This window comes from Amphiura filiformis, chromosome 6 (assembly GCF_039555335.1).
Source record: "Amphiura filiformis chromosome 6, Afil_fr2py, whole genome shotgun sequence".
In the NCBI taxonomy this organism is placed as follows: domain Eukaryota; kingdom Metazoa; phylum Echinodermata; class Ophiuroidea; order Amphilepidida; family Amphiuridae; genus Amphiura; species Amphiura filiformis.
The window spans coordinates 77,256,656-77,270,579 of NC_092633.1; the positions used below are offsets into that span (position 1 = coordinate 77,256,656).

The 13,924-nt window shown below is 37.1% G+C and overlaps 1 protein-coding gene across 1 annotated transcript in view; it reads left to right on the plus strand.

Moving 5' to 3' along the window:
• The window catches only part of LOC140154778 (uncharacterized), a 134,803-nt gene that overhangs the window by 18,689 nt on the left and 102,190 nt on the right, over positions 1-13,924 (plus strand). Inside the window, 15 exon segments of the mRNA XM_072177345.1 lie at positions 1,321-1,372; positions 2,009-2,146; positions 2,355-2,566; positions 4,958-5,082; positions 5,185-5,354; positions 5,649-5,794; positions 7,302-7,484; positions 7,792-7,944; positions 9,097-9,239; positions 9,419-9,489; positions 10,716-10,819; positions 10,821-10,880; positions 11,483-11,649; positions 11,846-12,023; positions 12,513-12,665. Coding sequence (XP_072033446.1) covers positions 1,321-1,372; positions 2,009-2,146; positions 2,355-2,566; positions 4,958-5,082; positions 5,185-5,354; positions 5,649-5,794; positions 7,302-7,484; positions 7,792-7,944; positions 9,097-9,239; positions 9,419-9,489; positions 10,716-10,819; positions 10,821-10,880; positions 11,483-11,649; positions 11,846-12,023; positions 12,513-12,665 — 2,055 coding nt within the window.

The following is a 13,924-nucleotide window of genomic DNA, read 5'->3' on the forward strand; positions in this document are numbered from 1 at the left end:
GACTCTGTGTGATGAAGAACATCGAACAGATGAACTCAAACAAATAGAAAAGCGTTGAACAAGAATGGCTATCCCTCAAACTTCTATATATAGAAGGCGGTCAAGAAGCAGACAGGCGAACAATCAGAGGATGTGGTGGATGTTTCTAAACCGTGCAGGGGTTAAAACATACTACTCTAGGTCGGCCAAATTAAGAGGCTTCCTAAGCCACCCAAAGGATCCTCTGCCCAAGGATCGTGGCACCATGTGTGTACTTTATACCTTGTAGTTGTGATGAGCAATACATAGGCAGGCCAAACCAAACGACCATTAAAGGTCAGAATATCTGAACACCGAAGCAAGAAGAGAGCTATTGGCTGAACATGTTTGCAAAGAAGGCCATGAAGCTCTTTGGCATGTTGGCATGTGTTTGTGATGAAACCACCAAACTAGCACAAGTCTCCTACTTGGGGATGAGGTTGACCCGTGAAGCGTTAGAAATCAGAATTAATGAAACTTACCATCAACATTAATTACGTCAAAGACATCAGTTGTATGTGGCGCTCTCTATTTTCAAACAACCAATCACAAAGCCGCTAATCCTTACCACGTTCGCAATGAAGTAATATACGCTCATCGCGCATCCACTCGTTGTCATATGATCATCTGACGTCAGTCGAGAGGGCAGCAAGGGTCAACCTACTTTGTTGCAAACTCCCTGTAGTTGCATCAGCAGATAGGCGAGGTATGCTTCTTTTTTTGTTGACAAGGGGCAGTTTTTAGTAAACTGCTCCTTTCAGAGCCACCAAACCTTTAAATTTAGCAGATAGGCGAGGTTTGCTTGTTCTCTGTTGACAAGGGGCAGTCTTCAGTAAACTGCTCTTTTAAGATACACCAAACCTTTTACATTTGCAGATAGACGAGTTCTTGTTGACAAAGGGCAGTCTTCAGTAAACAGCTCTTTTCAGAGCCATCGAACCTTTTACATTAGCAGATAGGCCAGATTTGCTTGTTCTCTGTTGACAAGAGACAGACTTCAGTGAACGGCTCTTTTCAGAGCCATACATGTAACTAGACAAGGGACGGCCTATATGTCTCATTCTTAGGTTCTTTGTCCTGAAGACGTCAGAGCTACTCCTGACGAAAGTTTGACAGTTCTAAACTCATCCGACGGCGAACCCGCTAAAAACTTACAAATTGTTTCATTATTCGTCAATCCGTTGGGTCTTCAATACTCTTTAAAGTTGCATTATTCACCAATTCGTTTGGGTCTTCAGTCTGCTTTACCCCCTATATCATTTTACGTGCTGACATGACCTATGTATTTCTAATTTAATCTAGTACCTGCTTAAGACGATTGAAGACATGGCGTTTCACCCAGAAAATTATGAAGGTAAAATGGATAAGTTAGCACATTATTTTGGCAAATTGATTATTAACAGACTAGAATTCTCCCGCTGACGAAATAAAAAAAATCACTTCAAATGTTTACCTGGCAAAAATGCATTGACTTTGGAAACTCAATCGGTCATTTACAATAATGTAAGTTCAATCATTAGTTCATCAGTAGTATAGAGCAATAATATTTTCCCTTCAAATTTGTGCCTGCCTTTTTCAATTTTAGCCCCATCGGAAATAAGTTATCATTCATTTATGACTTTCATGGGTGATCCTGTTTTAGCACCATTTAGTTTGAAATGTAATCTTTTTATTTTTAATGTATTTTTATGTACTTATTAAGATGTATAAAATTTTGCGCAATATAGTTGTCGTTTTAATGTTGTAATTTTAATAAATTCAATAAATCAATCAACAACGTGACTGACTGTATGTTGTCCTTAAGTGTTTGACTTTTACAGCTAAAAACTGCCACACTCGTTGCCAAAGTTGAGCAGTATTTCTGTTCGTCATATTGAGATTAGTTTGAAATAATTGTACATAATGTTAATTGAAAACATTACCTTAAATATAAGTCGTCTACAACGTTTTATTATATTCAAGTATTTTTATTAATAATTATTATTATCAGTAATGAGCAAAAACAACGACATAATACGCACTGCTGTACTAGTTCTGGGTGCCCTAGCAGGAGATCTTTGGGAAGCAGGACACTCTACAGAAGCAGTCCGCATCGTGGCAAAGATAGAAGATAGACTCGAAATTCATGGTAAGATCCTAGGATTTCCTCAACTCTGTCGTGTTACCCGTCAAATACTAAGTAAATACAGGATTATTAATTCGACAGTGTTTGATTTGCTTTACCTTTAATTATTGGCTCCATTATTATGTTAATTTCCAAATCCAAATCCGTTCCTTACCGTAGAGTTGTTCACTTAAAGTCTTAATAAACAAGCTCACCTATTTCTCTTTGACAGATCCCTGGAAATTCCGACAAGAAACACAACATCTTTCTGCAACCATGAAAGACAAGTACTACATGAACACGGTAGCATATATTGAAGCTCTCGGAAATGCAGCTCTGGAACGATCCTTTGATCATATTCATAGTTACACTAATACCAGCAGTACACCTTCGGTGTTGAAACGAGCTGGCTTACATTCATTACGAGATTACCATGAAGACCGAGTAAAGTTAGCTTAAGGGGGTACTACACCCCTGTGGTAAATTTGCGACTTTTTGCATTTTTCTCAAAAAATAACAACACACTGGTAACAAAAGTCTGTATATTATTGGCGCAAGGAATCCAATTACTACACTGAAAGTTCAGTAACTCAAGACAAGCGGTTCAGTATATATGATAGAAAATGAGGTACATCCGAGCAGTACCTTATTTCTTATCATAAATAACGAAGCGCTTGTCTTGATTCACTGAAATTCAAGTGTAGTAATTAGATTCCTTGCCCCTACAATATACATAACTTTTGTTACCACTGTGTTATTAGTTTTTGAGAAAGATGCAAAAATAGACACAAATTCATCGAGGGGTGTAGTACCCCCTTAAGTTATCATTTATAGTTCTGTAATTTTCCCCTACTTTGTAAATTGTAAGGCCTGCCGTTGGTGTAATAGTTCATTCAATTGCTGTAAGTCCATTTCATTAATGTTACTACCTCTTTTTTCAAAATGGGTATTGTTTTAATTCCGGATTCGAATTCTGCACCCGCCAGCATGGTAAGTAGGATTCACAAGGGGGCATATAATTCGGAGGGAGTTTGACGGTAATTTCGCCTTTTTGGACACTAAAAGGCATTCGATCATCGAAATGTTTCTATCATGTTTTTTGTTAGCAAGCACAATGAGCAAATCGTAAAGTGTGTCATTCACATACATACACAGGGGTGTGTGTGCCAGTCATAAATATACATAGGCACGTCATATTCATGATATTATATGACTGACATGGAGTCTTATACTGTGAGTGGTTATCGACGGATGACAAAAACTGGCTGTGAGGTTACTACGTACATCGCTAACAAAAAAGCGTCCGTAACAACCATCTGCCAATATTCAAAATTGTCGAAATAGGACACTTTTTTCACTTTTTTTTTTATTCCGGATTCGAATTCTGCACCTACCAGCATGGTCAGGAGGCTTTGCAAGGGTGCATATTTCGCCGGAAGTTTGACACAACAGTTTGTACAACAGTCTTAGTGCTTATATTAAGCACATTAGTGCAGTGATAGCGCCATCTGAAGTTTTGAAGCTATATTTTGGGAGTGTCGGAAGGAAGACTGGAAAAAGAAGACAAACTAAAAAAAAAAGCAATAGCCATGAAGCTTGCCCCGTAGGCTAAAAAGAAATAATAACTATAAAGGTTGTCCCACTGGGCTAATAAAACCAATAGCCATCGAGTTTGTCCCGTAGCGCTAAACAATAAGAGCGATCATGCTTAAGCTATAAATCCTCCGATATATGGTAGGGCCTGAAGAATGAGGGAAAATGAGGGGTAAGTATAAAAATGCTAAAAATTGTGATACTCCATTAGTTGCAAGTCTTCACTATGGACGTTGTCGGCATCAGCCAACAGCCCTATCGGGCTTGCGGCCTTTATGTTTAAGCCCCACAATTTGTGTTTCATTTACGAAACCTTGCGTAACCTCTACCAAATTGTTGTCATTTTTACATTAAAAAACCTTACATAACCTTAAATATACTTTAAAAAAATAGATGGCGTTATCACTGCAGTAATGTACTCAATATTAGCACTTTGAGACTGCTGTACAGTACTTAATATTAGCACTTTAGTTGAGAGCATATTTTCAAATTTTACCCATATGGAAGTCAAAACGTGAACTTTGGCCTTTTTGCTAATTACTCGAAAACGGCTCATCACAGTACAGATAGGTCAAACTGTACTTTTCCTGAATCATTATGACCGAATGAGGTTCATTATTGTATTGATGTAGTTTTTACACACAATTTGAGCCCTTTTGAATTTCCCCATGTGACCCCTGTTTGAAATAGGTTCTAGAGGTCCATCTTTTGGGTGCCTATTCTATACAGTCCACAACTTTTAAGTTGCCCTAATACATTTTAAAATAAGTCGAAAAATATTTTACGAAATATAAAAATGTAAAATGATATGTATGGCCCTTTTTTTTTTACCTCTGTTGACCAATTTATAGCTTCACAGATCATTGCGTTTAGTCACAATGGTTAATTGTGTAAGAAAAGAGGCCGTTTCAAAAGTTGCACCTGAGTCCATAGCAGTCCGGTTTTCTTTAACAAACACATGAATATGCCTGGCCTACTGTATTGTTTGAGATCTGATTCCTATGGGCTCAGATGCCACGTTTAACATTGTTTGAAACGGTCTCTTTTTTACCTAATGAACCATTGTGACTGCACGCAATGACGTGAAATGCTATAATGTTTTTCAACTTTCTATCTTCAGGGTTATTACATGTCAAACTAATAAACTGGGGAAGTTGAGGCATAAGTGCGTAGTCATAATAACAAAATGAATTAATATGGTTTTAGTGTTCATGTTGAAGTATCCCTTTTTGTCTTAATTAGACTGGTCATATTTTACTAAGAGCAGCAACGGAAGATGAGGACGACAGTGTACGATATGAAGCAAGTCTACTTTATAGAGCTCATCCTCATGGAAAAAGACAACACTTAAGTACCGCCTCAAATGGGTAAGCTTTCTTTGAAACTGCCACAACTGAAATAATAATGATTTTTATATTCCGTATGGTTATCAAAATAACAAAATGTTTCCTTGTTTTATTCACTCATAGGTCGGTGTCCACATCGTTGCAACAACATCATCGGTCAAAGCGTGGTCTCTTTGATGGCATTCACTTTCAATTAAAAAGTCCGTCGTATGACTGGCAGAAAAGGGTTGGCGGACCGAAGTGTGGTGGATCGTTTGGACTTACAGTGAGAAATATATTAGATCTTAAAATTGGTAGGTTGAGTTAGAATATCAAAGAGACTCGTAAATTTAATGCTGTAGGACCATATGATGTATAGTTGTTAGCTATTAATGTGATGTGGAAAAGTAGCAATATAATAACAATTACATCCAATATAATACATAATTATTTTTAAATGTTTAATCGAAATTAAAACGCTTAGATTCTTGATTCTTCAATATCTATCAATATGATCTGAGCATTTCATTAAATTGACAATACATTTACTTAATTATTTAAACTTTAATGAATATGCGCGCATATGTCTCTATATCTGGAATCAACAGCACCTCTCAGTGGTCATCTGAAGATTGACTGTTTTGACGAAGCATTTGCACGAGTTCATTTGGGTTTCTTGAGAATGAACGTCGATTTACTGTTGGTCAGATTCTGTTTCAGAGGGAATGCCGAATACAACTTAAATATACTAAAGGTAATTCATCTATTGGGTTTGTTGACTCAACTAAAAGTCTGCTGTCAGACATTGATTCATCATTCAGCCATTACTGTCCAGTAATAATGACACACGAGTTTCCACCATAACATGATGATGAATACACTCCTGTAATGCATACACCTTCTGTCACGTTTCGCTCCTATCATCCATGATCAATTAACATTCTTGAAAGAAACAAATACCTATACCCTGGGTGCTTCTGGAAGGCCGGGGCGAGGGCGAGAAACAATAGAAAGTTTGCAAAATGAAGATATAAGATTTACTTCAACTTCAACGGTAACTTCACAAATATCGATTGCATTTCTTGTTCAGTTTCATTTCAACGCGAACGTCCGATACTGCACCAATAACGTTTTGTCGCTTAAATTTGGGACATAATATATCAATGGGTGATCAAAAGAAGGGCATTTTTAAGTGACTGCTGCAGGTTTGTTTTCCTCTCTAACTTTACTACCTCTTATAATACCTCACTCACTCTTCAGGGCACTCCCATTTCACCCTCCCCAGTGGCATTGTCAAGGGTTTTTTTCCTCTCTAACTTTACTACCTCTTATAATACCTCACTCACTCTTCAAGGCACTCCCATTTCCCCCTCCCCAGTGGCGTTGTCAAGGGTTTTTTTCCTCTCTAACTTTACCTTCTCTTATAATTTCCCACTCTCACTCCAGGACACTCGCATTTCCCCCTCCACAATGGCGTTGTCAGGAATTTTCTTCTTCTCTAACCCCTTTCTCACGAGATGCAACATATGACATGTTATATTTAAAACTATGTGCATCTGCTATGTACAAATAAATCTAAACTAAGCCGAAACTGCTATATGCCTACTCTTCCCAGAAGTATCTTACACTGATAGCGCCAGTAAAAACAAGCCATGTTTTACGGAAACTTAAATTCCCTTGCCGTTGAAGTTTTCAGTAAGCGACATTTCATAAGCTGACTTTTTACGTCATGATTACACACAAATGTATATACCAAGATTGATGTTTGGAACAATAAATTGTGTAACCTTGTTCAATCACTATAAATTGTCAAGAATATGTGGCGTATTTTAACCCAAACCAAAAGAGATTTCCAGTAATTGGGGTCTAGATAATACATAAAACATAAATTTTGTACTGCATGAAGAAATAGAGAAACCATTGTTCTTAAATTTTTGTATTTTCGTTCATAATTTACTGCTCCCTATACATTTGCGCTTTCGCTTCGACTTCTAGAGCTTTCATGGCAAAGTGGTTTTGAATAGATAAACCTCTATAATCCAATTTTGCTCATTTCAACACCGAATTCGATCGGTTCCACTGCCTAATTAGATGACTGAGTGAGCCTTTATAACAATAGCCAGCGAGTGACTAGTGTTCTGAGTTTAGTGCAATATAGACACAAATAAAACTGAGCACACTGAAACATTTTAATTGGGTAACATTTGCAAATTTAGCAAATTACCGGATACACTATCACAATAATTGTTGTTTATTTCTAGGAATTTGGAGTCAGCACAATTAAAGATATTACCAAGATATATGATCTTTTCATGGCCCGCATTGTTGGCAACATTCGAAGAGCAGTTGACACAGTGAAGGCTTTACTCAAAGGAGACAAAAGTCTACCTCTCTTATTTGAGGAGTTTGTTAACACACTAGAGGCAATTCCGGAGAAACTTGCTGTGGGTATTTCTTCATTATCTAATTCTGACGCCTATAAGATGCATTATTATTTTGTTCAAATACATGTTTATAATATACACCCAAATTGTAACCTGTTGAGATGAAAGTTGCAAATCTTTATTTTTAGTTATAGACTTATGTTCAATTTGTGGTCAAAAGTTGTTAGCTTACTACAAGAGCTATTACCGTTGATTTGTGGAACCAAATGTATAAATATTTATGATCGGTAATGTTAATTGCGTGTCTTCTTGAAATGTTGGTGATATTGCTACATATCAAACCGTTGCAATGTTTCGACATTTATAGAATCTTCGAAAGACAGGGGTTGAAGCTACACAAAGATTAATGCGATTGGATCCGGATTATTTACCACCTTCCATCAAAAATCTTAGGAGTGCAGTTCAGAGGACGGTTAATCTCTACAATGATATCAGGTCTGATGTCATGGAATTTTATCAGGTACACTTAAAATCTTATTTTTCTCTTGTGATGATCCAAATAAATAACAGTTATACATCGTCAATTTGTTCGATATATGGTTCCTGGTATTAAGTGATAAGTATTATTGTCGTCTCGAGAGGCTCAACAATTTTGAACAGGTTTGGACGATGAAATGGTTAACCCTCGTCCTATACTGAGACGAAGAGGAGGAGTGGTTGCCACCTCCTAATTTTAAATGCCCTACCGGATCTTGTTATATTTGATTCCTATGTAAAACTAGGTTCTGCTCTATCCAGTGACTCCAAAATATGTACCAGCATTCCCACACTATGACATCAGAATGTGAGTGCGCCCTAGGCAAATTGGAAAATTCTGGCTCTCCTCTGTGCAAAAGTTGAGGCAAAATTAATTTTTGTTAAAAGAATTGAAATGACTATTTTAACCAAGTTTAACACTAGAACTACTGAGAACTACCGAGCCATATTTTGTTGCACCCCCCCCCCTTTTTCAATTATAAACGTCATATACCGTTATATTTGGTATTATATACCTCATATATAGATTCCTGTCATCTGATTGGTTGAATGTGCAGTCATTGTATTACCTATACCCTCAACATGAACTATGGACCGGTCACGTGCGTACCGATCAAACTGCGCAATCGCAACATCCACGTATTCATTCGGTATATAAAACAAATATTGACTGCTTTATATTCGGGGCATGGTTAAGATTATAGGCCCGCGGTGATCTCAAAACCATGCTATAGCATATTGCTATACCTTGGGCCTATAATCTTAACCATGCCCCTCATAGCAGTCAATATGTGTATACTATTGTATAGCTATGTATCTCTTCTATCCAGAGATACCAACATGAGTCCAAACACGCCCCACATAATGTCGCTGTGACGTCATGTGAGGGCGCCCATGCCCTCGCATTTTACAAAAATGCGATTTTCACAAAGTTTTCTCCTATTAAAATATAAAAGGAAATGACTATTTCAACTTAAATAACAATTAAAAGCTCAAGTAAGACCTACCCCTGGGGTGTCCAAAATGCAAAACCATTCAGAGAAGTTCTTAAAATTTACACAATTCTGAGATGCATAAATAGTGGCAAATTATGTTTTTATGTGTCAATAATTATTAACATATTCCATTAATACAGACTGTGAGTGAGGCTATCACTATTACATTACCGTGGGCAGCTGAAACCATCTGGGAGGCCGTGGAAGACATATCAAAGAACATTCCTGATCTAATATCATCGCCGAAAACGGCTATAGCAGCTATATTCAAAGGAGTTATCAAGTGGGTGAAATGTTGATCATTCTTTATTTTTACTGTAATTTACTACGTATTGAATTTCTCCCATAATTACATACTCATTTAACATGTTTAAATAAATGATGACAGGAAATTGTGAATATTTTTCGGAATTATATTTGATTTATATGTTATTTTATAATACATTTTCTTTCTTGGTTTAGTATCAAATCTGCGGTGGATGCCATACTTGATGCAAAGAAAAAGACAACAGAAGCGAGCTTTTTCCTAGAAGGTAAAGCAAATGCTATTCTACTGCTCGTTTTGCACTACCTAAGCGTTTGTAATATTTTCGATTATTAATTTTCACTTTTCATGTGACATATCCTGATTATGCCTTTCGTGGGGAGAGACATATCCCCCTGACCCCATACCCTTAGCCTACCACCTCCTCCCCACACACCACCACCACACAAACACAGGTCATTAAGGAGTTCGGTTTACGGTTAATGTACTCGCCTTTGGTGTATAAGGTTCAGGGTTTGATACCCGGCGAGGTATTGCTTTGGTATCGACTTGAAAAAGTCTGAATCTAATTGGCAACATCTGTAGATTAAATCAACCTCTCCCATGGTTCATTTAGAACTTGTAAGTGTATTTCAAGAGTACTCAGTCCATCGGAGGGGACATTATGCTGTCGATCCCGTGTGTAGAGAGTGATACCCATAAATCACAGTCAGTTTCGAAAGGCTCACGAGTAACAAATAAATATATTTGGAGAAAAAGGTCATCAAGGGGTCATTCTTGTCCAAGAAGAAATGCCTTTTATGTCACAAATTACATAACAGAGTGACGCCATTTGCACATATGCATTAATATTGGTCAGTGTGTATGGGGTGTTTACAGATTTGGGTCAGTTAAGGGGTCAATTCTGATCTAAAACCAAATCCCATAGAAAGGGCTATTCTGCCACATAAAACAGTAACGCAACTTGCACATCTGCATTGAAATTAAAGTGTCTTGTGTTTTCGGTATAAAGTAGGCAAAACACAGTGCGGCTGTTGTCTTTGACCACAGCTTTTCTAGTCTTATATTTGAAGAGGGGTCTGATGGATCTTCCAAAGAAGCAAAAAATCTTCGGATATGTATATATAGCCTGCATACATATCCACTCATATGGAAAATTTTCGCCCACTTTCAGTCAGAAAAGATGGACCAGCCAAGCGCACAGTGAGTGTGCGCCATTGTAAGCTGAATCATGCGATAATTGGATTACTTTGACCATTGAATCTCCGACGTTTTAGGCAAGACTTAGAATCTTTAATGACAAATTAACTTTCATATCCTGAGCGGTGGAGCATAAGGTTTCTGCACTGTAAACACACACTGACCAAAGACAGAACAGCCGTTTGGAAATCAACAGCTGAATTGCCGTGTATAAGAAGTGTGTAAACTAGTAATTAGGTAGATGCGCGAAAGTTTTTCACATGTGCTTTTCTTCTCACTTTAACTGCAATACAGCTAATCGGCCCTATTGGTGGGACCTACCTACAGTTCTATCAGAAATTCTGGGAGAGGTTAACGCAGCATTGTCACATGTCTCGAGCGATCTAACGACTTGGGTAAAAAAAAAAAATTACTTGGAAAGATCCAGTAAAGCTACTCACGGGAGGAATACTGGATACGGTAAGGAAGTATCAAATCAATTTGGTTCGAATATGCTATTATTTTACCGCGGGGAATCATTCATTTACTTGTTAAAGTATAAATTAAAGTGATAGAAAAAATTAATGAAGTGGTGGTGATGAAAATATTAATAATACTAACAGTTATGATGTAAATGATGGAGTTGTTTTTGATTCAGATTCAGATTCAGATTTTTTTATATTCACATAATCACACATCTTCACATACAAAAATATTTATGAACATTTCCTCTGAATAAGAGGAAACAATCAAATAAGCAAACAATATGATGATGATGATGATGATGATGATGATGATGATGATGATGATGATGATGATGATGATGATGATGATTATGATGTTGCTCTGTTGTTGCTGCTGATGATAATGATGATGATGACAGCGATGTTGTTGATAACGGTCATGATGATGATAGGAAAAAGCCTCGGAAATTGGTAACCTTTAATCACATTATTGTGTAACTATTTATCAAAACGATGTGCTGCCATTTTAATCAATACGTATTATATCAAAGTTCAAAACCTTTCTTATAACAACTCTGTTGATGGATGAATTGTTTGTGTTCTAAATCCTGTAAATAGAAAATGTTGAGGTTGAAGGTGAAGCAGGAGATTGAAGATATCATCACTCTGCTAATTGGTCCCATAGACTCGATTAAGAACCTTCTGAAGCCATTTCAAGAGCTATATAGTCTCGTTTTTGATACAATTAAAGCCGTGAAAGAGGCTTATCAAACTCTACGGGATGGGTAAGTAGATTTTTAAATAATCCTTATTTTCTAACAGGAACTTACATTGGAGCAATGGTATTTTATGCAATGTAAGTAAGTATTGAAATTTAAAAGGTCAAAGACAATGTAAAGATTGTTTTTTGGAAATGCGTTTTGGCATATTAATAAATAAGTTACCTTCATCAAGCTGTTTTGCTATTTGCAATAATAATAGGTACCACAAGTCAAGGAGTCTGATCAACAAGCTGTTTGGTCCAAAGGTTCACCGACGATTTCCAAGAACATACCGACTGAAAGGAGGAGGTTGCACAACAGATGGGTTCTATCCTACTGATACCGATGGCACCAATGATGATCAAGGAGTCGATCTGGTCTTTGCTGAAGGATCTGCGGTGGGTATAACGTTCGAATATAAAAGAAATATTTTCCCTTTTTACATAATATTTATGTTTTCTGGATACATAATATTTTTGTTTTTGACAGTGTTCTTGATCGAACCGTCTTTAAAAACAAACACAATCCTAGGAACTCTTTCTGTTCGCTTATTTATTGTAGAGTGTAGCCTTCTCCGCATAATATTTGGAAGGCTATTAGCATGTCAAAACGTATAGTTCCCTGATTCTGTACAAGATGAAGATTAATTAATATCCTTTCCTAATGCCTTGGTGTACAAAATAATGTATATACAATTATGAAGTCGTTATGCAGTGTCAAACCGTCCCCAATCAATCTGAAATAAATTTAGAAAATCCCATAGTAAAATTGCCAAAATGATTGTGCCCCCAGGCCCGGTGCTCCCTTCCCCCTAATCATGGTCGGTGCCCCCAATAAAATGACTCACGATACGCCACTGTCATTATGACATATTTTTGTTTCAATAGCTTGTGTCCCCATTTCCCGGTGACATCAGACGAACACCAGGTAAATCCAATCAAGTAGAGCTGTATGCCACCGGAGGATCGTTTCGACACACTGTCATCATTATATCTAATGTCAGTCCTAATGACACTATTGAAGAGGAAACATTGCTACAGGTAGGTCCTATATCTGTATGTGATGCGTTCATCGGTTGTAAACGTAAATAATTAGCTCCGTTATTTTGTTTTGTGCATATTCCGTTTTGACAGTTGTTCTTGTCTGCCTCTGAAAAAGTCTGTAAGCTTAGGTGTGACGTTACGACTTCTCCAAGTTTACTTCTCCATAGAAATACACGTATTACGCTTGGCCAAGTGACGATCATCAGGTAACTGACCTGATCTGCACAACACATTATCATGGAACAATTATCTGGAAACGGCAACGTGTAATTATCATGAGGCGCACTGTTATTAAAATAGCGCATTGTTACTTAAATTTGCTCTCAGGTCTTATAGCGGGCGGTAGTCATGGCATACAGACGGGGCATGGCTAGTGTGTAGGCATGACAAGGCTGTTGGGTGGGTGGAAAATATTTATATCATATTTAATATACAGTATAAGCTGGTATATTTCGTAGACCATTTCGTTATAAAAAAAATGAGTATCATATTATTTAATGTATTAAGAAGTTTAAAAAAATGATTATCATATTATTTAATGTATTAAGAAGTTTATAGACTTCGGAATTTACCTGACTTTGAAGTGATGACCTCAAATTAGGGCGGTGTGAAATTGTGCTTTGTGACCCCTCTGAGTATTAGAATTATATTCAAATAATATTAAATTCTACCAGATAGATGTGCAGCAAACCACGATTTATCAGCATTTAAAAGAGATGTTAATTAACGAAGATAAATAATCAAGAATAAAAATGATAAATAACTATGTAAACCAGCCTTGAATCTAACAATTTTGCCCATGTGATATCCTGAACACGTGATATGTCAACATGTGACCAGTAGGTCAGACAGCAGTGAAGGCTCATACGTTCCGGTAAACAAAAGTAATTTTGAAACTTTCAACATAAATTAATGAAGGAAAATTTTCATTTACCTTGCATATATTTTCGGTAACGATCTGTTATCATCCTCAGTCAGTAGAGACTGCTGATTGTCTTCTTCACACCTGGATGGTTTAGGTATTTCTTGAAGACTTTCGTTACTTTTTGGAAGATCTCGTTCCCCGTCCCTGTTTAATTTGACTTGTTCTTCTTTCTTTATTGCTATGGTCTCCTTGATGTTTCTGTTGAGAGTCTTGTTCTCCTTTTTGACGATCTTAATGTTGTTGGCGCAGGGTGCTAAGAGGTTTGAACACATTCTTTCACATACTGTAGGAGAGCGAGAGGTTGATAAGATCTAGGCCGAGCAGCAGATGT